The sequence below is a fragment of the Manis javanica genome, chromosome 16 (assembly GCF_040802235.1).
Source record: "Manis javanica isolate MJ-LG chromosome 16, MJ_LKY, whole genome shotgun sequence".
Lineage (NCBI taxonomy): Eukaryota > Metazoa > Chordata > Mammalia > Pholidota > Manidae > Manis > Manis javanica.
The window spans coordinates 2,321,692-2,346,875 of record NC_133171.1 but is presented as its reverse complement, the minus strand read 5'-3'; the positions used below and the strand labels follow the sequence as shown (position 1 = coordinate 2,346,875).

Here is a 25,184-nt window from a genome sequence, read left to right as displayed (position 1 = left end):
TGTTACAAATGGTGATTTTTTTAACCAAGGGCTATTACAACATTATGACTTTTAAATTTTGTTGGTGAAGAACTACACAAGAGTAGATTATTTTACTTATATATTTCTGTGCGTTGATAAAACTATATTAGCAATTCTTCGTGGTTTTCCAACTGCTATCTTGTCTGAAATAGGTTTGCTATAAAGGATATTATGTAGTAGCCTTTTTTCCTCTTAAGAATATCAGTATTACATATTTTAGAGCAATACTGTTATTTAGAAACTTGCTGAGAATTTTGCTTTAAAAGATTCTAAATGTGGTAAGACAGTCAGATACCCAGCATTAAGAGGTTGAATTCTCTTCTTTGTAGGCCAGTACTCTTAGTCTTTTGTGTAGACATGAGCCCTCAACTGTGAGTGTGAAAAGGAAAGATATGGTTCTAGGAGTGAGATAGGGGGTTAGGAGAGGAACACAACGTTCTAGAACTGTGTACTGAAGTCTTTGAGTAATTGTTTCAATAGGTTTCGATGAAGGACATTAATATTGCCAGAAGGTTAGAACACAATTTTATCTAATATAGGCTTTCCTTAAGCTATCTCTGTCAATTGTTGTAATGCCCCCATAATAGTAATTATTTATTTATTTTAATTGTAGTTGGCGCATATAACATTTTACTAACTGATTTTTTTTTTAACAGAAATCTTAGAGGCTGGTATTAAAGGAACTTCAGAATCACTTAAAGGTGTGAAACGAAAAAAGATTGTTGCTGAGAATCATCTGAAAAAAATACCAAAATCCCCACTGAGAAACCCTCTTCAAGCAAAGCATAAACAAAATACAGAAGAGTCATCTTTTGCTGCTCTTCAAAGTGCTCCAGAGCCTCACAAGAAGCAGAATCACAGTCCTGTAAAAAATGGGAAGCAGTTTACCAGACACAATGGGGAAACCCCTGGGATAATTGTCGAGGCCTCTAAATCCGAAGCATCCGTGTCCCCAAAGAAGCCCTTGCTCCTGCAGCACCCCTCCTCTGAACTGCGCAGGTGGAGGTCAGAAGGCTCCGAACCCGCCACATTGAATTTCCTGGATGGGAAATGTGACTCTGGCTCTTTGTCAAGTAAAACCAGGCCTGACCGCAGTGAATGTACCTCCCCTGACTGCAGTCCTCCCCTGTCCTCGTGCACAAACACCGCGTTCGATGTCTTACTGAAAGCCATGGAGCCAGAACTGAGCACCTTATCACAGAAGGGCTCGTCATGTGCAGTTAAGATAGAAAGACTGAGACCAAATAAAGCAGGACGACCCCCTTCTCACTCGAAAAACAGCTCGACAGCTGCCCCAAATCAGACTTCACAAGAATTTGTGGCTGAGTCACAGTCTTCTCCTTGTACCTCATACACAGTGCATGTGTCTGCTGCTCAGAAGAGCGAACAGGCAGCAGGCCAGTCAATTTCTCACTCATATAAACAACACGAACATTTTGTTTCTAAATCTAACCAACAAAATCAACAGCTTCCAGCCTGTTCACCTTTCATAAGATCCCTAACAACTCTGCAAAATCCAGAGAATGCCAAACTTGCACAGGTTTATAATATAGCAGTGACATCATCCATAGGTCTTAGTTCACCTTCCAGTAGAACTCAGGTTAATCCTCAGAACCAGCAAGTGGATTCTGCTTTACCTATGTCAGTAAGTCCAGCCCATTCTACACAGTCACCCCCCACGCCAATTTATAATTCAATTCCTGTCGCCTCTGTCATAAATCACAGTGTAGAGCAAATGTGCAATCTTCTGAAAGATCAGAAGCCAAAAAAACAAGGAAAATATATTTGTGAGTATTGTAATAGAGCGTGTGCAAAGCCGAGTGTGCTTCTAAAGCATATCCGCTCCCACACTGGAGAGCGACCCTATCCCTGTGTGACCTGTGGATTTTCGTTTAAGACTAAAAGTAATCTGTATAAGCACAAAAAGTCCCATGCACATACTATCAAACTGGGTCTTGTCTTGCAGCCAGATGCTGGTGGTCTGTTCATGTCCCATGAGTCGCCCAAAGCACTTAGTATCCATTCAGATGTTGAAGACAGTGGGGAGAGCGATGAGGAGGGTGCTGCTGATGAAAGGCAGAACGACCTGGGCTCCTCAGGCCTGCAGCCTGTGCAAACAAGGAAGATGGTATCAAATTCGGAAGCTTTGCCAAAATCAAATTCCATTCCAAGCAACCCAGATCATGTGGTAGGTGAGTTTTCACTACAGGACAAATCTTCAGAATCACAAGCTGTGACAGAGCTACCCAAAGTTGTGGTCCACCCTGTCAGTGTGCCCCTTCTAGGAGCTGACAGTCCAAAGGTCGTGGATTCCAAGGCTGAACTCTCTAGTGCACAGAAACAGAAGGACCTGCAGGTAACCAGTGTGCTGTCCCGTTCAGCCTGGACATCCTCTCTAGAGACAGATGAGAAGTCCCATCAGAAAGGGGACGTGAGTCAGATGGAAGGAAAACAAGAGTCTCATGTCGGAACGGTACATGCCCAGCTACAAAGGCAGCAGGCTACTGATTACTCCCAAGAGCAGCAGGGGAAACTTCTGAGCCCTCGAAGTTTAGGAAGTACAGATTCTGGTTACTTTTCACGTTCTGAAAGTGCCGATCAAACAGTGAGTCCACTGACTCCCTTTCCCAGAATGTTACCCACCATAGAACAAGACTCAAATAAGAATAATGGGCCCCCTGCACCTCATACCAGTACACCAGCTCCTACTGCTTTAACAATAGGTGAAAAAGCACTATTTTCACCAGGCCAGATGCGCCCACCCTTGGCGACAAAAACACTTGAAGAACGGATATCAAAGCTTATCTCAGACAATGAAGCCCTGGTGGATGATAAGCAGCTAGATAGTGTGAAGCCCCGGAGAACCTCTCTCTCACGACGAGGAAGTATCGACTCCCCCAAATCATACATATTTAAGGATTCTTTCCAGTTCGATTTAAAACCAGTGGGCCGGAGAACAAGCTCAAGCTCTGATATACCAAAGTCCCCTTTCACCCCTACTGAGAAATCAAAGCAAGTGTTTCTTCTGTCCGTCCCTTCCCTTGACTGTTTGCCTATTACAAGAAGTAATTCTATGCCGACCACAGGCTATTCAGCAGTACCTGCAAGCATCATACCTGCCCCTCAGCCACTGAGAGGAAGTCAGTCATTTGACGACAAGATCGGCACTTTCTGTGATGATGTGTTTGTATCCGGGCCTAACACATCTGTGCCCCAAAGCGGACACACCCGTACCCTTGTTAGACAAGCAGCAGTAGAAGATGCTCCAACGAATGAAAATCATGTTCTGGGACCTGAGCAGTCCTTGGACGAGGGCTATCAAGGATGCGGTGCTGCAAGTGACACCGTGTTAGCAAAGAGCAAGGTACTGGCATCAGGCCCACATCTGGAAAAAAAGAAGTCTCATCAGGGGCGAGGGACAATGTTTGAGTGTGAGACCTGCAGAAACAGGTATAGAAAACTGGAAAATTTTGAAAACCATAAGAAATTTTACTGTTCAGAGTTACACGGACCGAAAACAAAGGTAACTGTGAGGGAGCCTGAGCACAGCCCTGTGCCGGGCAGTACACAGCCTCAGATCCTGCACTGCAGGGTTGCTGGTGCCACGGGGGTCTGGGAACAGACATCCCAGATAAGGAAAAGGAGGAAGATGAAGAGTGTTGGAGACGACGATGAACTTCAGCAGAATGAAAGTGGAGCTTCCCCCAAAAGTTCCGAAGGCCTGCAGTTTCAGAACACTCTGGCCTCTGCTGCCAGTGTGCCTAAGCATGTTGTCATGACAAGCGACCAGCAGCATAGAAATACACAGTTGCAAAGCACCCAAGTTCAACTGGTTGCCAGAGGCCCCAACCAGACCGTGAATCCAAAGCTGTCTCCCATCATGGAACAACAGATAAGTTCAGCTGCCCAGGACAAGGCCGAGTTGAAGAGACAAGGAACCGGGATCTCAGTCATCCAGCATACGAACTCCCTGAGCAGACCCAGTTCATTTGACAAACTTGAGTCTTTTGAAAGAGGTTCCCCAGTGTCTTTCCAGGAGCTGAGTGGGACAGTGAGGCCCGAGTGTCTGAAAGTAATAGGAATCTCCCAAGAAGAAGGTCACCCTTCTCAAAGCACATGTCACCCTCTCCAGCCTGCACTATCAGACACGCTTAGAGGAGAACATCCAGAAGGCTCAAGAAAGACCTCAAGTGAACGATTCATGTTAGGACAGCCCTTGAGACTTGTTCGGCAGCACAATATCCAAGTCCCAGAAATTTTGGTCACAGAAGAGCCAGAGCGGGACTTCGAAGCCCAAGGCCATGATCAGGAAAAGTCAGAGAAGTTCAGCTGGCCTCAGCGTAGTGAAACCTTGTCAAAATTGCCAACAGAGAAACTGCCACCCAAAAAGAAAAGGCTCCGTCTTGCTGAGATAGAGCATTCATCCACTGAGTCGAGTTTTGACTCCAGCCTGTCCAGGAGTCTGAGCAGGGAGAGCAGTCTATCTCACGCTTCAAGTTTTTCAGCTTCGTTAGACATAGAGGACATTTCTAAAACTGAGGCTTCCCCCAAAATCGATTGTTTAAATAAAGCAGAGTTTCTTATGATTCCAGCTGGCTCTAATACACTGACTGTTCCTGGAACTCCCCGGGAAATGAGGCGTGCTGCATCAGAACAGATAAGCTGCCTGCAAACATCGATGGAGGTGTCTGATTTCAGAAGTAAATCGTTCGACTGTGGAAGCATAACTCCACCTCGGAAAACCCCATTTGTTGAGTTACCACTTCCAACGTCCCCTTCTGGCATGGGGATCACTGGGCACGTGCCTCTCTTAGAAAGGAGGAGAGGGCCACTGATTCGGCAGATATCTTTAAACATAGCTCCAGAGAGTCATCTGTCTCCTGCAAACACATCATCTTTCCAAACTCTTGCTCTTCCTGGTGTGCATGCAGTGCCCTCTCAGGGGCCTCAGCATATGAGTACATCTGTAGTTGAATTTCCCGCAAGTATTTGGCACTCCCAGACTCAAGTTAAGGATCTGCGAATAGAAACTTCAAACTCCAACCCTACTGACATCTTACCTGTTCAACAGCTTTTTGGTATCAATTTGTTAAATCAAATCCAGGTGCCCCATAGCCACCAAAACACAGAAATGTCTCTGCAAGTGTCTACACAGAGTGCCAAACAAGACGCAAGTCCTGGTTTGCATGTGTCTTCCAAAAGTGAAGAGTGCTTTGCTCCCAAGTACCAGCTTCAGTGTCAGGTCTTCACTTCAAGCCACTCCTGCTCTTCTACTCCTGTACCTTCTCTGCCAAAGCAGGTTCTTCCAGATCCAGCGGCTGCCAACCACCATGCAACTTCGTTAGCATTGCCCCCCAAGTTAGCAGACACCATGTCTAATTCCTGTCCTCTACCACCACTCAAGCTCGGGCCCCTCTGTGGTCAGGTGCAGAAGGTGCCAATGCCATTTACGCGACCAGTGCCTCTGCAGAGTAACGTCCCAGTGTACTGTTTTGCCACAGTCACACCTCTGCCACAAATCTTAGTGACCCAAGATCTGTCCAGTCAGCCAATTTGCCAGGCTAGTCACAGTGTGGTGCCAGTCAGCAGAGAACAAAAGTCCATGCCAAAACCTCAAGAAGAAGAACAGAATGCTTTGCCAAACCCAGAAGAACTTGTTCGCGAAAATGTGTTTTCAGAGATGGGCCAGAATTCTTCTCTGTCAGAACCCTTGCCCATAACTCAGAAAATGTCTGTTGGTAGGCTTTCCCCCCAACAAGAATCTTCAGCTTCAAGTAAAAGGATGCTTTCCCCAGCAAATAGTTTAGACATTGCCATGGAAAAGCACCAGAAGCGAGCTAAAGACGAAAATGGAGCTATTTGCACAACAGATATTAGACCATTTGAACCACTGAGTTCAAGAGCTAATGAAGTTAATAAACAGAAGAAACCTGTTTTAGTCAGGCAAGTCTGTACTACAGAGCCTCTTGAAGGTGTGATATTGGAACAGGATATTTTTTCTCAACCTGAAATTGAAAGTGAGGCTATTACTTTGACAGATGTTTTGCAAGCTGATAATTTGTCATCGGTTCACTCCAAGTCTATAGTTACAGAACCTGTAAAAGAATTGCAAGAATTTGAAATCAGGTCCCCTGCATCACTAACTCTTTCAGTTAGAAATTCACCTGTCCCATCAGAAAATATCTCTCTTTTGGAATGTATAGACAATAACCAAGAAAGGAAGTCTCCAGGGATTAAAAATCAAGGTGACAAAGGGTACATCCAAGAACAAAGTCAACCTTCAGTCACCACTACTTCAGTATTTGATGCTGGGGACACACAGCAGGTGTCTTTCCCCAGCCTGAAGACTGCAACCAGCTTTACATGGTGTTACCTACTGAGACAGAAGGCATTGCATTTGCCTCAGCAGGACCAGAAAACTTCGGCTTATGCTGTTTGGACAGTAAGCGCCAGGAATCCAAATCCGCTGGGTTTGCCTACGAAAGTTGCTCTTTCTCTCCTTGATTCAAAACAGAAGACTGGAAAATCACTCTACTCTCAAGCAATAACTACCCATTCCAAATCAGATTTACTGGTCTACTCAAGCAAGTGGAAAAGCAACTTAAACAAGGTAATTGAAATACCATTTATCTTCAGAAATAGTTTATGCATATTAGTTTTAACATGTCGTGATCCCTGTAAATAGTTTAATTTGAAGTTGTATTTTAACTTCGGATGACAAATTGTGCTATATAAATGTGTAATATTTGAAAGAAAAGGTGATAAGTTTATCCCCGGAATGACCCTAGTCAGGGTCACCTGAGTCCCCTCAGGGACTGTATCTTGAAACATTCTAAAATGATACTTTGCCCTGAGTACTTTTTTCCCTTTCCAGCTGAGCATTGAAGTCTTCACTTAGATAATCATGGTTTTACTTTCATCTTTCTCTTATGTTAAGGTTTTGTTTTTATTGTTAAGTGAAAGGAGATTAAGTTTATGCATTGTCCCTCCTAACACAAGGAAACAGAGGTGTGAATAATTGCAGCCTGTAAATTTCATTTTGATGAAATTGTTATATATGATTTCAAGTACACGTTTGAAATACAATCAGGGAGCCATTGATATTTGTCTGGTGCACACCTGACCACTCTCCTCTCCCCGTGCTGACCCCGACTATTTTCCAGTGTAGCTCTGAGAATCATCGTAGCAGTAGAGAGGAGTCACAGAATACCTAACTCATACACTTGACAATTAAGTTCATTTGGTCAAGATTTAGAGAGTAAGGTCATGAAACTAATGGGTTCTTTGGGGAAGCAGTCTTTTAGAATTGGTAGTTTTATAAAATGGGAGAAATCATTTAAGAGGGTAAGAGTAACTCAGTAGGTAAGGCCCTGGACCTGCAGAACTACAGATTATGTCCTTGAGCTCAACAGGCCCACTAGCTATTCCAAATCAGATGATACCGACTCATAAACATAGGTACTTTGTAAACATTAATTTATCACTATGTCAGAGTTACAGTAGGTGTATTTACAACTTGAAAAGAAGGAAGTCTTTTACTGCAGTAGATTGAAGAGTTAATGATACAAGGAAACTATTCTAGAAGCAGTGATACTTTATGCATCTTAAAAAGAAAAAGTAGGGATGTTTTCCAGGCAAATAAGAATGAGAAACTTTAATAGTCTGATGAATGGCATGGAAGCGACGAAGAACTTGGGTTCATGTAAAAGCCCCGCGAAGGTCGTGGCTAGAAAGTGTCATCAGCTTGCAGCACTGACATACTTCGAAGTTGGAAACCTAAGACAAGGTCAAAAACGTATGCAGGTATGGAGAGCCATTGGCACTCCTTATTGAAGGAGGCTGCATCCAAACCACTCAGAATTTAATTTTTATAAATGCTCAGACTTGACTCTAGACCTACAAAGTCAGAATCTTGGAAGCTGAGATCCGATCCCCAGTGTTTGAGCAGAGCCTCATTATATTCCTCAATTGCCAGTGAGAAGTGACTCACTTTCAGCACCTCTGCCTGGGCAGAAATGCCTCTGGAAGTGCATCTCTAGACTTGGAGCTAGGAGAGAGCTCCGGGGGGGTGGTGCAGAGATTCTTCTGTGCATAGGTAATTACTGACCTTGCTCAAGGAGAGAGTAAAGAGACAAGGGCCTGGAATGGCTCCTGGGGATCCCTGCTATTTAAAGGGTTGAGTGGATGAACAAAGTTCACACAGGAAACTGAAAAAGATTGTTCATAGAGGAAGGAGGAGAGCCAGAGAAAAGCGGTATCATACAGATCAAGGGAGAAGATACTTTAGGGAGAGTTGTTGAAGCAGAGAGAGCAAATAAAGATACAGATGAACATAGCATCTGGACTGAGTAGTTCTCTTATCATTGGAGACCTGAGTCAGGAGGACAAGTGGCTGTGGAGGTTTGGGTGCAGAGTTAACTGTTAACTCACCACCCAAATGTGAAATGTATTTATAGTTCAAAATGGAGAAGAACAGGTAGACATGAGAGTAAAAGGATTTCTAAGAGAAACACGGAATCAACATCATAATGGCACAGAGAGGTCAGGCATGTGGAGGCCAAGGAAGGGGAAGGGTTTTGGCGTTTAGGTTATCAGTCACTGGTGAACAGGAGCCAGCTCTGATAGGAAGAAGCTGAGCGAAAGATTCATGTGGATTTGGTACTGAAAAGAAGGAAAGAAATAGAATTACTGTTATAAGAATAAAGTCAAAGGAAGGTAGGTGAACATTTTCCAAATGGTGGGGAAACTGATGTGTTTGCCAGGAAAGGAGGAGACAGTTGCATTTTTACCTGTCAGGTACTTCTTCATACTACCAGCAGCTTTTCTTTGCTCCTGGCTTTGTAAGGACAGGGTACTCTGAGGCCACACTGGCCCTCCATCCATAACACACACACCCTCTTCTCACTATTATTAAGTCATCTCCGTGTGATAGCTGTCTGTGTGGTGATGTAATTTTTACTGGAGGTTTGTAAGAAAGACGCCCTTGTTTGAAAACTTGCGTCTTCTGTTGGATTCAGCTGGACGACTATAGTTTGAGCCCTTGCTGTGGTTGACACTTGACCTTGGGCAAGTGACTGGGCCTGAGAGGGTCCTTCCTCACTGGGAGACCCTCCCTGCGCTGCCTCCTCAGTATGTGCAAATGGTCTGGTCAGAGGCGTGGGAATCCTGCTGGGAGTGCTGCACTTGTATAAAGTCATAAGGTGGTGTTACGCCAATGCTTCTGTAGGGAAAACATCCACTGTTTACCATTTTAATGTTCATCACCTTTCCTAGAGATTTAATTATTATCAGGTCGAAACCTAACTTTTGACCTGGACTGTCTGTCATCAGTATTCAGGAACTTTTGAGAAGATACAGAGGGGAATCCATTATGGTTTGAAATAATGGGAGAAGGGATAATAAAATAGTCAGAAATGAGGCTTCTGCCTTAACTTTACAGTGCGTTGAAGTTGAAGGGAATGTAGTTATTTTTCTCATGAGTATGAGACATTATTATTCCAAAAGGGGTGCAGCTCTTTTCCATCTCCAAAGAATGGACTCTTTAAGAAATAAACTTAAGTGTAGTATGAGTGGTTTGTTAGATGTAAGAAAGAATATTTAGTTTATTTTTTTTTTAAGTTCCTGTTAAACTCATGGAATGCCAGGGTGGGAGGTTTTAAAGCCTTTATTTGGGGATGTCGGTGGGCTGGTGGGATTTTAAGATAACAGTTTGCTATGGGTTAGGCAGATACATTAAAGATAAGGGAGGAGATAAAGCAAATAACCTCTAAACCTGTTATTGCCTTGAAATTCATTCCATTAACTATATGCACTGTATTCTGGTGTGTTTTGATTTCCAAGTGAAACATTAGCATGTTTGTATTTTCAGTTTTATTAAATTAGTTTCTCTTTTTTTTCCTTTCAGAGAGCATTAGGTAATCAAAAGTCCACAGTAGTTGAATTCAGCAATAAAGATGCCTCTGAAATTAACAGTGAGCAAGATAAAGAAAATTCCTTAATCAAAAGTGAACCAAGAAGAATTAAAATATTTGATGGAGGGCAAGTACAAATTTTACTTTTTAAATGTACATTTAAACTTACTTTTTAAATGTACATTTGCTTTCATATGAATGAAAACTTATCAGTGCCAATTTTATATAAATGTTGCAAAGTTTCTCAGCTTATTAACAGAATCTTCATGGCAAAATATATGTCAGGTATTATGTTAATTCCATTTTGATCAAGAAAGTACTAACTATTTAGGAAACAGTAGGTCCTAGGAGGCAGCTAAGAACTAAGTTTCAGAGTGAACCTGGGTTTCACATTGATTTACAAAAAAAAAGGAGTGACTTGGGAAATCTGCTCTGAGAGAGATGAATTCATTGCCTATTTTATGTCCTTGTGTAGTTGGTTATGAGAAAACACATTATAAAAGCTAATTGTAGTTATAGTGAAGCTCAGAAATATTTCAGTACTTATAGTTGCAACTGAATTTAGCAATAAAAATAACTTTTAAACCAGTAACTTAGAAAGAGGGAATAACTATTTTAAAATTAAACCCAGCATTGAATAAGTTGTTAGAATAGAATTAGCTATTAGAATATTTAGTGTTGATGTGAAAAGCTGGAATATTCTGTTTCTTATATGTGCATAAAATTTATATTGATTCAGTATAAAAATTGTGCCTTGTTTTATTTTTTAGGTTGAATTTTAACCATCAGTATTTTCTCAAAGACATAGTATCCAATTGCCCTATTCATTTTTTTTTCTTTAAATTAGATATAAATCAAATGAAGAGTATGTGTATGTCCGAGGCAGGGGAAGAGGAAAGTACATTTGTGAAGAATGTGGAATACGTTGTAAGAAACCTAGTATGTTAAAGAAACACATACGAACCCATACAGATGTCCGCCCTTACCACTGCACTTACTGTAACTTCTCCTTTAAGACTAAAGGTATGAGATGACATTGCTTCATGGTCCTTTTTATATGCATTTAGAGCTTAGACCCAGCTTTATATATTCTTTGACCAAGGATGCAGTAGCTTAAGTAGACTAATATAAATTACATCTTATAAACATTGCAGTCTTATTTCTTTATATGTTTCTAGACCTCTTGGAAAAAAATTTTAATTACATATATGCTATAACATTTTAAAAGAAGCAATTGCCCTTTTTTTATTTTACTCCCCAAATTATAGTTACATAACATGATGACTAACACATTTTCAAAATACTTAACTTTGGGGCTGAAGAAAAAGGAATTGTCTTGATCACAAGTAAATCATTTTGGTGTTAAAAGATTGGAAAAATTTAAAATAATAACTACAGTAAATGTATAATGATTATATTAGTGGTCTGATGTCTAATTTTAGGCATGCATAACCATTTCTTTTTTTTCAAGATGCTTTACTTAAACCCAAATTCTGCTGAATTTTAGCTTCAAAAATTTTCTGACCTTTGTATTTATTTAATGTTTACAGAACTCAGAACTAGTCATTAAAGTTATATTTAGTACCCTTTGTATATTCTTTATATGTTTTTATTTAAATTATAAACCATTATTATACTTAAGGAAATTTTACCCTCTACAAGTTTCCTATATATATATAATGAATACAGTACCATAAAATGTTTGCTTTCTCCATTAGGCTCTTGGTTCATGATTCATTACTTAAAAATTGTTACCTGGGATTTTAATTTCAAATGCCACACTTTAAAAAATAAGACTCTCTTTAAAGCAAAGAAGTCATATAATTTTCTGTCTGAAAGCGCAATAAGTATAAAAATATTTAATCTTTTTTTTGCAAAAACTGCTTTTATTCCTTTTGAGCTAACATTTTCTTTTTTCTAATTATATTGGCTGTCTTCACAGTTTTTGGTTTAAAAAATTGATCAGTTCTTTAACAAAAGTATGTTTTTAGGCTAGTATTTATTGTCATTTAAAGAGTTATCTAATAGGTAGCAACTAAAGATCTTCAAATTAGCTCTCCTTAAAAGCCTGAAACTGTAATGAAGGAGGGAAAAAGTGTTCTTCAGATAGTCTTGAATATTTCTAGAAAGTTTCAGGAAACTAATTCTGTAGTCCTTTGTAATATAAAAACTTCTGGAAATGGAGGGTGAATTACAGGATGATTTTCCTAGTCTTGTGTGAAGGCTATGATAGGCTAAAGCACTTTGATCCTTTCACCTAATTTATTGCTTTTTCATTGGTTTTGATCCTATGATTAACATCTATTAATTTCCAGTATGAGATCAAGAGACCAGTAATAGGCCAATATTACTATTAAAAGATTACCAAGTATGGAATGATGTTACCAAATAAAAGGGAATCAAGGTATAATGTGAAACAGATATTTCTCAATAGAAAGAGGAAAGGAATCAGGATATTTAAAAAACTATATTCGTAAAGTACAGACAAAGAAGGAAGGAAAGCATAGATGTGGAAAAACCATATGAAACTACAGGGATTCTTAGCAAAGGAAAATACTATGAATCTTCAAGTATTAATCTTAGTGAAATAATTCAAAACAGCATCATATAAAATTTTATATAAACATTTACTGAATGGTGTACAGAGCATAACAACCCCCAAAGAGTGAGCAGTATATATCAGCAGTTTTTATGTCTTTCATTTCTGTAATATGCTTCACATCTGAATTTACATTAATTTTTTGTTTTGTCAGATAATTTATTGTAATTATGTGATAAATATTTATTTGAAGAAAACTACCCTAGTAAGGAGACTGGTGGAAAAAAAAGTATTAGAAATTCAGTGTTTCCCCTTCTCTAGAGACAACAGTTCTCTTTCTTTGTGGTCAGCTTCCTTGTAGATGTCTCCCTTTCATGAATGAATATATGTAAAACAGATTCTCTAATACCTTTTAAAAGTAGCTAAATAATAATAGACTTGTTTTAGATGAGGCTGTAGATTTTGCCCTACTCCGATTTACTTGTCCTAGTCGATTCACCTCTCCTTGAATGTGTCTAGTTATTAGCAGAAAACAGCAGTGATGTAATGGCATGTTACATAAATAAGGGTATGCAAAGAAAGCAAAATACTATCAAGGCTGGTGCCAGAAATTGATGCTTCTGATGGTAATGCTTATAAATCTATACTTCATCATTTGTCCTCTTAGTTTATTTTATGAGTACATTTTCAAAATAATTTTAATTGATTTGTTTTCACTATGCCACTTTAAAGGTCAGTCAGCAGAAAATATACACTGAGCTTGCATCTCTGCAAGATGTAGGGCCATTTATATCACAGAAAGCTTGGCTCTATATGTAGCTATAGAAACCCAGAAACAAAATCTCGCATGCTTTCCAGAGGATTTATATTAATGTTTATTAAATCAATGCATACATTTTATAGCATTGCTAGGGATATTTGCATTTTAATATACATATTAGAATGCAAGTTGTTTTATATTAAATTATGTAAGAAGTTGGTTAATAATAACTAATAGCTCAAGTTATGAGAAAATACGCTTATTAAAAACTTACAGTCCCAAATTTGCGTAGTTACAATGATACATTAACTACTTAGAATGCAGATAACCTTCTGTGGTTGTCTATTTAGGGAACAAAAGCGTTTTGAAAGAGAACTATTTAGTAGACCTTGTAATTTGGTTTGTATATTGTTATACTAGAAAGCGTTTTGACTAATAATGGGAAATTCCAGCCACATTAACATAGCCAAACCATTGTTACAACTCTTTAATGTGAAATTTTGTGAAGCATACAGAAAAGTAGAGATTTCTATAATGAGCACCAGTAAACCCATCATCTTTAATAATTGTTAACATTTTGCTATATTTGCTTCATAGTTCTTAAGTCTACTTAAAGTAAATGTGAGACATGGCCAAGCTATTTAAGCCAGGTGTATCTCTAGCAGCACAAAGGCAAGGTTTCAGAACTTAGATATTCTGTGGTCTGGGTACCTTCTTGCATTTGAATCCCTTAAGCACCAAGCTCTGGGGTGCTGTGCATGCTGTCTAGTGCAAGCTTTGTCTTGAGCAAGTGTGATCCGTTCCATGGGCTTAGTGCATTTTGAGGGGAATCAAGGTTCTATAAATACAGCAGTTGGGCAGGTCCTTCAGCTACTGCAAGCCCAAAACCTGGGCCAATGATTTAGGCGTTTTTTTGTTCTTCTCAAGGCTTATTCTTAAATACTAATTTGTCCTGCTCACCAAACTCAATATTTAGATTTCGTTTATTTTCTCAAAAGAGATGATTTTCCCTTGTTGGCAAGTATTTCTGTGTGTGGCATCATCTACTCAAGCTGCTTGGTGTCATCAGAGCAATGCGAGCTCTCCCCCTATATCACGACCACTTGGGACAAGCGTGCCCAGTGGTTCCCAGTTGACCTGGTAACACTTAGGTCGATATACCAGCTGCCAGAGGAAACACACCTTTAGAGATACCTTTATGGAACATCTAGTCCATATGGTGAAGTGAAATCCATGTACAAAATTCTTTCTTCCAAACACACAGAAATACTGTTTATAATAGAACACAACCAAATATGGTTTTTAATAGACAGAAAAGCTCGAAACTTAAAAAGGCAAATTCCCAGGAACCAGAAATAAAAAGGAAACTCCTGTAGCATGGTGGACACTTTTTAAAAAAGCCTTTAGGAGCAGCAAAGCCAGCTGTATGTCTGCAAGCCTCGGGTTTTCATGCTAGTCCTGAGATGGAGTCTAAGGCTTCTGAAGTAAACCTGGCTGTCCTGTCCAGTGACTCTGGACCATTGGGGAAAAGCCTGCTAAAAAGCAACACATGTTACCTGTGCCATGTTAAACAAAACAAGACAAAACAAAACCTGGTCCATGTGAAACCTTAAGTCCTGGACAGAAACATTTGAAAAACCATAGAGATGTTCATACAAGCAAGGGTACTTAGTACACCCGGGAAAACAATCTTGCTGAAGATACGCTTGCAAAACCTACTAAAAAGCAGGCAAAGAAGCAAAGTACTATGAGGAGAGAGCCAGCAAACACAACTGGTGGAGAATTTGGATGCCAGGAGCTATAGCTCATAGTTCAATCTGAAAGGGACTTAAATTAAATAGGTGTGAATCGTTCTAAGAAATAAATAAATAAGGACTAGAGAATACAGACCATAAGGTGAAAGTATATATTATTAACGTAAAGGAGGAAATTTGAAAAAGAAATTATTACTAGTATAAAGAACAAGGTGATTATAATATATAGACACCAGTATTTTCTTCTGTCCAAATCTTAATCATTGGAATTGTGTAACCACGATCTGTACTTTCACTTGAAATAGGAATGGGATTTGCCAGTGTTGACAAATGCAACAGCAAAATAATATATGTAAGCTTAGTAAACATTCTTTTCCCTTAAGGAAATCTGACAAAACACATGAAGTCCAAGACACATAGCAAGAAATGTGTGGATTTAGGCGTCTCAGTAGGTTTAATAGATGAACAAGATACAGAAGAATCAGGTAAGGCTTTATTCCATATTTTTCATAAATGCTGATTGCAATGTACTATTTTTTTGCATCCATCCTCTTCTTTCCATTCCCACTGATACTGCTTAGTTCTTATTTTCATTGCCTCTTATTTACACTGTGCAATAGACTCCTAACCAGTTTGCCATCTTTAATTTGTCTTCCCTCCTGTCCATCCCCACTGATGTCAGGCTGATCTTCCTGAAGCATGTGTCTGGCCATACTATTTCTCTGCTCCAAGTCTTCCACTGACTTCCATTTGCCGGCCAAAGAAAGTGTGAACCACTTGGCCTTCAACTGTCAAAATCCCTTATAATCTGGTGCCTACCTACTTCTTTTCTCTCATTTCTCATTTCTTTTCTTTCACCTGCCCTTATGCTTGAAATTCCTGCTTACGTTGGCCTTGGCTCCGACCACATACGATCTCATTTCTTTTCTTTCACCTGCCCTTATGCTTGAAATTATGACGTTGGTCTTGGCTCCGACCTCATACGATCCTCCCTAGAACCCCGCTCTCAGTCCCCACCCAGTCGTGGCTCCTAGTCTGCATGGGTTGAAATCTTACTTTCCTTCAAGAGCTACCTCAAATCCACTGCTGTCACGAAGCCTTCTCTGATTTTCCCTTCCAACACCACTTGTGGAAAGCGATTTTTTCTATTCTCTCAACTCTATAGTGTTTTAGAGTTTGCTCTCTGGAAGTACTGAATCCCTCTCTGCCTTAAGTTTTGATTATTTGCTTGCCAGACCTCCTCACTGAGATTCTTAAGCATATCATGAGCAGAAATGATGACTCTGATATTTGCTGCACCCATGGCCCCTAGCGCAGTACCTTGCATGTAGCAGCTGCTCCTGAAATACTTGTGGAATAAAATGCTTGTTCGCTTCCCCAAAATGTTTGTTATTTTGAAAAAGTTAACTGGTTGTTTTCTTAACAATGTTAATTCAACAAATAGAAGTATTTATCTCTAAGTTGAGGGAAAATAAACCTGTTCATCTGTTCTGACTAATCAGAGAATAGAATTACCCTTTTAAGACTGTTTTTTAACCCACTTATTTTTAAATAAGAATTTATCAATCAAGATCAGTTTCCCAAAAAAACACTTTTTTGAAAAATACCCTACATCAAACCTTTACTCACTTGCTATGTTTTAGTTAATGTGCATTAGTTCAATACAGAGCATATTTCCAAAGAGAAAATGATGAGAACATCATTGAAAATTAGGTAAAAACTCAGATGTTTTTAATTCCATCTGACAACCAGTAACACACTAAATGAATCAGCTGAATTGATTTCTAAATATGCAGAAGGAGTGACTCACATCATAAGTGATACAGTTGATATGATTCAGTATTAAGCATAAGGGAAGGACTGCCTCTAATTCTTTTGGGGGAATAAACTGATATAATAGAAAGAAAAGGTAATCGTACAAATTTAGGACAATAAGGAGCTTTTTACTGTCTTAACAGATGCATTGATACATATTGGGGATGGTAATATCAGGATTTAAAGGGACATATCACATTAACATACATATAAATTTTTGTCCTAGGAACATACTTAGTAAAAGCTGATTTTGAATTGCTAGGAATTCAATTCTGAGTCTTTGTTTAAAGACACACAGCACATTTAATAGAATTAATTGTCTATAATTCACTTAACGGTTCATTTGATTTCTTTTCTGCTCTTAGTAATCATGTAGTAAATTAGTTATCATAACTCAGTGAAAAAATCCCTGCTTATTATTTATTTGCTTTATTGCTGTTATGTAGAGCAACTCAGAAATAAAAAGCTAGGAAAAACGAGTAGCAGTTTCAGGAAGTATATTTATTACTTAGAAAAGGCACAAAGTGGAGGTTACCTTATAAAGTACTAATATCTGAGAAATGTGTAAATGTACATTTATTATGATAAAAACTGTGTTTTACTTCTTTAGGAGATAAAGTCTTATAAAAATTAAATAAAATGTCGATAGAATACATTAAATTGTTAAGGGAAAGTAGTGTTTATATCCTGAGTTTAGATAGGAAAATTAAAAGTAGTTTTGATTAATTACCATGTATTGTTTAGATTGGCTGACTGACTGATAGATGCTACATCTGTCCATTCACATTTGTATTTCTCATCTTATTCCAGAAGGATTTGAAGCAGGTCTTAGATTACAACTCAGAGCTGATAGCCTAATTCCCTATTCAGATGAGATCTTCTGATAAAACTAGTTAGTTTTACCTGTTTTCCTCTCAGTTTAATTTTTTACTGTATTTCTGGGTAGAGTACTCAGAATTATCATTCCTATTTTTATTGAATAGTACGATGAAGCATTTTGATGGGTTTTGCCAATTGCTGGGTCATACTAGAGACCTAATAATTCTTTATGAATATGTCAACAAAATGTATTCCTCTAATTTTGTTTTATTATAGGCTTGGAATTTAGGTATAAATGTAACTTTAATGTAGCTTTTTGTTTTAAACAAATGGTCTTCTTTTCTGTTTATTGTTCTTTTTTGTACTTTAAAAAATGCATTGAGATTCTTTTAAATACAAAAAGATTACAGAGAGTTTATTGCATGCATTCATGTATTCATTCCAGCGTTCGTGATTATAAATATTTTCTTGCATTTGCTTCAAGTCTTTTTTACGAATTCAGTATGTTTTTGGGAAAAAAAACAAGCTAAGTAAGGCATTACGTGTTAGGTCACCATTGCCAGTCACCGCCCTGTGCAGAGGCGAGCCCTCACTGTGTTCAGCGGCTCTTGGCTTCATCTCGTTTCATTCAATGTAACACGTATATATACCGATGAATACTATGTTGCTTTTGTTTATGTTTATAATTTAAATTTGTATAAGTAGTACCACCTTTCTGTAGATACCCAGAAAATTAATTTTACTTCATAATTTCAAATTGTTCTATAGAACAGCTTCTATTTCTGCACATCCTTAGCTATACCTAATATTGTAGAAATTTAAATTGTTGGCCCCTGTGTTGGATGATAATTTGCTATATTTATTCGTGTTTTCTTGATTACTATCCTAAGGTTGGGTTGAAAAGAAGTTTCTCTCCACTAAATTGATGGTAGAAATGGGGTCTTGCTTGGTATTTCTCCAAATGTCTACTTTTTTAGGGGGGAAAGCCCAGAAGCCTGCAATATGGTACCGCATGTCTGGAGAATATACTGGTTTCTAGTCTAATACTAGCCTGGACTATACTAGCTGTTTATTCTCTTTCAGTCTTTGTGGGCTCCTCATCTCCCAGCCTCTACGTGCAGTGCCCAGGGCTGTGGTTCCTTATTTCTTTTCTTTTGTCGAGACCCCCCCACCCCCACTTCCCCACGTGAACTCATCTGGTCTTCGGGCTTTAAATGCTGTCTCTCTGCTGATGATTCCATTATTCACTCCAGACTTGTAGGTGCGTCTGCCTGCCCACTGTCCACTCGCGTGTCAGAGGCATCTCAAGTTTGATGTGCCCCAAACTCCTGATTTACCCCTTACTTCTAAGAAGCAGGCTTCCCGTCCTTCCAGCTGCTATACCAGAAGTCATCCTCGATGTCCTTTGCCTCCAGTCCACCACGAAAACCTTTCAACTCCTTCTTCAAAATGTATCCAGAATCCAACAACTATTAACCACCTCTACCACCCAACCCTGCCCAAAGTTACCCTCATCTCTACCAAGTTACTTGTAGTAACTCTAACTGGTCTCTGTGGTTCAGCCCCTCCCCCTTTACAGTGTGATCTTTTAAACAATATTGAAAACCCTCCAGCAGTTTCCTGTCTTAGTGAGAGCACTGGTCTACTGGGACTTCCGAGCTGCCGGCTCCCCCACCCCAACTCACCACCATTTCTCTAAAACTCATCTCCCACTCCTTGCTCCCTGGCTCACTCAACTACAAGCACACTGATTTCCTTGCTCGTTATTAAATACACCCACAGGGTCGATGTGCTGCTGGGCCTTGTGCCCAGTTCTCTCTCTGAGTGCTCTCCACCAGATACCACAGGACTTAGGCCGTCATCTCCTTCTGTGCTGGACTCAAATGCCCTTATCGGTGACCCTCGCTAGGGGAAAAAGGCACCTTTCCTGCTTGCTCTTACTTACTGTCAGCATGGATGAGGCCCCCAGTCCTGCTGTATGTTCACTTACAGTGCTGAGCGCCGCCGGGATGTGTGTGTGTGTGTGTGTTCTAGGTTTTATTGTGTCACTGCTCCTTAGGGGTGTGTGTGTGTGTGTGTGTGTGTGTGATCCTTTCAACTAGAAAATAAGCCATAAGGACATAGGACAGGGGTTTTATTGTGTCACTGCTCTGTCTCCAGCTCCTTAGGGCTGGGGCTAATAACTGGTTGGTACTAAATAGTTTTTTATTTAATGGATAACTAGAAAAAAATGACCTTTTATTTGTCAGGAAATCATTGTGTTATTACTTTTAGAACTTGATGTGATAATTTTCCATTCAATTCCTTCACTAAAATCAAATTTGCATTTAATGCCTTTACCCTTAAACAATGTTAACATATGTGGCCAAGGTCATTTAGATATTGTTAACGTGATGATGGCATTTGTTTATTAATTTGTTATTTATTGGTCATTGGAAGAAGACTAGAAGATAACTCAGTTTACCTGCCTATTCTGTCTGTCTTCTTGTCCTCAGTACTGATCTCTCCAGATGAACAGGTAAAGATGTGTTCTATTTTTCAGTAGTTTCAGAGAAGGAAATGCTATTCTCCTTTTGATTGATTGATTGATTGATTGATTGACCACTCCTGCAGCTATTCAGTGTGTGCAGTCAGTGCGCTCAGGATCTCCACTCCTTGGCAGGGTCATTTCTCAAGGCTGAGGTCAGGGAAAGAGCACTGATGGCCACGTTGGTTGCAGATGGATGATGGAGGGTATCCCCAAAGGAAGGGAAGGGATTTATCGATTCATGCATTGCTCTGTTTGGAAAAGGTATGGCGAGGGGGGCATAGTAAGGGACGGCAAGAATTCTGGACTGAGAGAGTTGTTTGGGCGAAAGCCCAGAGGTTGGGAAGGAGGAGCAGGGCATGAAGACTGTAAACGGATCAGGAGGAGAGTGTGGGCAGGGCACGCAGCTGAGAAGGGCCTGGGGGCAGGTCATGCTGGTTTCAGCTTGGGAAGCAATCACTCCAGGTTTCCACTAGACCCACTTATCTTTACATATAATCAGTCTCTTCTATGGCAGTTCATACCAATTTTTGATGTTTTGACACTTGAGAAGTAGTATTTCTTAGATACTATTTTTCTAGAATTTTTATTCGTATAACACATTTCCTAATACACACACACACACACACCACACATAGTGTTCCTTTGATTAAAAAAGTCTGAATTTTTCTGCTATCATCTAAAGTCATTTAAAGCCATTGCCCCTTTAGGCCCATACACATCTGTCTCTTAGTCCAGATTATTTTCCCAAATGTTCTTGAAACAAAGAAACCAAAGATAATTGGGCTTTTAATCTGTGATCCTGGAATTTTCATTGCTGAGGGTTGTTTGTTTTTTTCCTTCTGTTACTGTTTTATTTTGTAGGGGGAATTTAGCAGTAATGACCCGAAGAAGCATACTTGTATTAAGTGGATACCCTGCTTCAACAATAGCAGTAATGAATAATACCAGAGAGCAGAAATCTTTTTCTGGAAAGGTGTTTTTATAAACAAAGCACCTCAGTGCTTCAGCATCCCTCATTCTCCACCAGATGGAGTTTGCAAGTATGGGTAGAAATTCTGGTACCGTTTTTCCCTAGTAACATACAATTTTATATGTGTGTGTATGAATGTACAATGACCTATTTAGAAATGTCCCTCTTCATTTATTTAATTGAGGGAACATTATTTCCCCTGGAATTACTTTCTACTCTGAGTCAGCATCACTGTGGTATAGAATTTTCTACCTAGAACAGGTTGTCATTAAAGATAGGGCATGATTGCTTCCTACTTTATATTTCTCTCTCCATTTTAAAACCCCACCCTTGTCAGCCTCATAAGGATGTTGGAAGGAGTGGCACCATATGTTATGAAGTGTTTCATTTACTGTCACTTCCCTTTTCCAAGGAAAATTACAAATTATTTGGCAGATATTAGTAGTATGGCTGGCTTTTATAATAATTAAGAAGAAGAATGAATATTTTCAAGTCTGACAGTTTTAAGATTTGAAGTGTACGTCCTTTTCACTCGGGGATCCGGAGCTGGTCAGTGTCAGATGGTCTTAAATCCAGCTCCTCCTCCCTGCTTCCCTCTTGCCCACTGGAGTTTCCCACTCCCTGGTCACACAGGGCAGTCTCCTCTCCCTTAGGGGCCAGGCTCATAGCAGTTGAGACTTTAGCTCCTGCATAGGATCCTCCAACCATGTCCAGGTACCCTAACCAACACGATTCCTGCCTGACAGTGCATCTCCATTTTCCTGGCCCAATAAATGAAGATAAGTGATAAAATTGTAGTGTGTAATGTAGGGCCATTTCATACATAACTTGCTGTCTTTTCCCTTTAATGATGAACAGTTTTATCAGATGCTTCTGTAGCATCCTGGGTCTTGATACCGTTTGTCATATTCTTAATCTGACATCCATCTGATGGTGATCCGGCTGCACAGCACATGGCTAGAAAACACACTGGGGTTCTGTTTGTGCCTATGTACAGTGCATTTCAGGGGAAGGCTAAGGTTTGGCTAGCAGTAAGGTGCCATGGCACTAACCACAGCTAGCTTTCTTACCTTTATTCCCAAAGGTGTTAATTATAGTGGCATTCCAGATGCTGTCATTATGCCCTCACAGCTGCAGTTAAGGGTCAGCTGGTCACACTGTTTGAAAAATGAAAGTCTGACATAACCCAGTGAACTGTCAGCTGAACAGCCTTTGTCACCTAGGTTTTCCCACAATTGAAATTCAGGACTTAATTATGCCAATAGATTACAGAGTCCTTCTAAACAATACAGTGACTAAAGAGAACCAGATAGCCAAATTCAGGAGCTAACATGTCTTTTAGGAAACCAGAACTCTAAAACATCAAGTCTTGAACAGTAGGAAAATTTGGGACACTTCTCTACATACTGAGTGGGTCCCTCAGTAGTTGTGATAGCCACAGTGCGTATTTCCTGTTGCCTGTGAAGTGGTAATGTGAGCAGTGCCATCCTGTGGGTCCTTAAGAGGGACTATAGATTGGGCACACTTTTATGAAAGCCACATATAAACTATTAGTGTGCTAACAGGATATACAAGTACTTACTATGTATATTTAAATTTTGATTATCTCAGACATCTGGGAAATAAGGTAAATCTGTTTAAACAAGAAAAAAAAACAGCCTATAAAGATGTTATTTGGAAGACCTGATTCTAAATGCCAAACCTTACAAAATAGCATCCAGAAACCTGAGAGTAGTGTTTTTTGGTTTAAAGGAAAAACTGGGGGTTGGGGGGTGCTTGGTCATTTAATCGGTATTTTCTGTAGCACTTACAGAATCCTCACCTGAAATATCACCTCTGAGTCTTCATTTATTCAACAAAGTTTATTAAATGCCCTCTGACATCTAGACTTAGGGCCCTACGACAGTATTTATTGTCTAAGCATCATTACCACTTGGTAATGTCTTGGTCATCTTAAAACTTTCTGGGAAGAGTCCAGGCCTGTTTATGTTATGTTGGTATTTTGTTATTTCTTTATGTCTGCCTTGTTTTATTTTCACCCAGGGTTTATTCTGTATTCATCCTTTTTAATTTCAGTATTTCTTCAATCTTTTCTGTTCGTATTTTGTTATTTCTTCATGTCTGCCTTGTTTTATTTTCACCCAGGGTTTATTCTGTATTCATCCTGTTTAACTTCAGTATTTCTTCAGTCTTTTCTGTAAGCATCCCAGACCCATCTGCTACTGTGCCAACCCACATGAGACTCAGAATGTCATTCCCCAGCTAATGTGCGTGTCCCTTGTAAATAGAGTGCTCATTAAAAGTCAGTGTGAAAATGATATGATGAAGCACCAAATTCCTTGATTTTTTAAAATTCTTTCCTACCTTCAGCAGCAGAGGAGCTGTATGGCTACCCACTATATCCCTTAGCAGGTGAATTCTTGGTCTGATTTCCAAGTGGAGTAAATTTAGAGATGTTGGGAAACATTCATTTTGAATGACATGGAGGGAATTACAGATTTTACTAAGCCAGGCCATTAAAATTTGGACACTGGCATTTAAAAGAAGTTTCTTTTTAGTTTCAAATTAGTAATTCAAGATGTAATTATAATACATGCTCATGAAAAGTCAAGTCCCTCCAGCCAGCTGCACTTGTCCTTGTATTCTTGCTGTGCAAAATTATATGGTCTTGGGAATTGTGTCCCTGTGTTCTTGGGATCATAGTGAGTACTTGTCTGTTCTCACCTTCTGTGTCAGAAATCTGCCATGGGCTATTTGCTTTTTTCATCCCTGATCTGAAGAATGTTTTTGGTCTCCAGAATGCTGGACTTCAATGTTTGGAATGTTAATATGTGCCCTCAACTGCTAGACTGGGGGAGCCATTCACTATGGTGAAGTACAACTAGAAATACTGTTCTTGTTTAAATGCTTAGGATAATGTATGTAAGAAAGTGTTAGATCATAGGATTTAAAACTGTCACATTTACCCTTAAAATAAATTTAAGTGAATTTTTCATAATGATATTCTTTCTAAATAATAAAAGCCATGCAATATGTTTTTGTCACTAGGATTTTTATAGAAAACATAATATTGCTCCTTTTAAGAAAAATTAGCATGCATAAAATGAAACCATCATAGGTCTTAGGATTTATATTTAAAATGAAGAAGTGTTAATGTCATTGATGAGTGACCCAGATAGGACCATCTTTTGGTTTACTTCCTGAAGTTCACGAACATTCAACTGTGGCCCATTATTTTAATGATATTTCCATCTTTAATAAAAAGAAACAAAAATCTATTACTGCAGTAATTATCTGCTTAAAAATTTATTCCCTCCCGGTTGCTGTCGTTTGTCTGGATTTTAAAGTAACATTTCTAAACATACCTGGGGAAAGAAAACAGACAAATTAGAAGAAAAGAACGGTGGTGGTGCGGGGAGCTGGAGGAATCCCCTCGTGCTCATTGTGAACCTGGTGCTTCCAGCAGGTGTCAGTGTCTGGCAGCAGTGGCAGGGCAGGTTGCACTTCATCTACCCGAAATGGAGTTTTGAAATACATCATTTGGGAAGCTGTTTGACCTAAGCTTTTCAGAGCATTTACTTTTGAAAACAGTATTGCTTCATCACATACCTCTTTTTTCCCCTCGTGAATTTAAATTCACAGAAAATAATGGGATTAATTTAATGCTTATGTAAAATTTTACTGAGTAATGGAAAAATTTATGAGCAGAGAATGTGTCAGGAGGACATAAGTTAAACAGAATTTCTAAGGGCCATTTATTTAGGAATTTGTTAAACAGGTTTGGGTTCTTTATATCTGTTGGAGAGTCCCTGGGGGATGCTGAGGGATGCTGAGGGATGAGGTACAGCCTTTACTCTCCTGGAGTGCAACACTGTATTGTACACACCCAGGAAAGAGCAATTGTAATAGAATATTAAAAAGTCAGCATATCCTACTGGAATAATAATAGGACTCCTAGATACATTAAAACCTGGTTCTGAACTGTGGCTTGATGCTTTCTAGCCATATATCAGTCTCTTTACTTCCTTGTGTAAGATGAGTGATAACAACCCTCAACAACAGGGT

At 39.3% G+C, this 25,184-nt stretch overlaps 1 protein-coding gene across 9 annotated transcripts in view; it reads left to right on the top strand.

Moving 5' to 3' along the window:
- HIVEP1 (HIVEP zinc finger 1) overlaps positions 1 to 25,184 on the top strand; it is a 160,210-nt gene that overhangs the window by 116,943 nt on the left and 18,083 nt on the right. For 8 of the 9 annotated variants that reach the window (XM_073224966.1, XM_073224973.1, XM_073224965.1 and 5 more), the window contains 4 exons: positions 678 to 6,631; positions 9,926 to 10,059; positions 10,780 to 10,955; positions 15,369 to 15,470. In XM_073224966.1, the coding sequence (XP_073081067.1) occupies positions 678 to 6,631; positions 9,926 to 10,059; positions 10,780 to 10,955; positions 15,369 to 15,470 (6,366 nt within the window). The remainder of the gene's footprint in view (positions 1 to 677; positions 6,632 to 9,925; positions 10,060 to 10,779; positions 10,956 to 15,368; positions 15,471 to 25,184) is intronic. The other variant, XM_073224974.1, reaches the window with a different exon arrangement.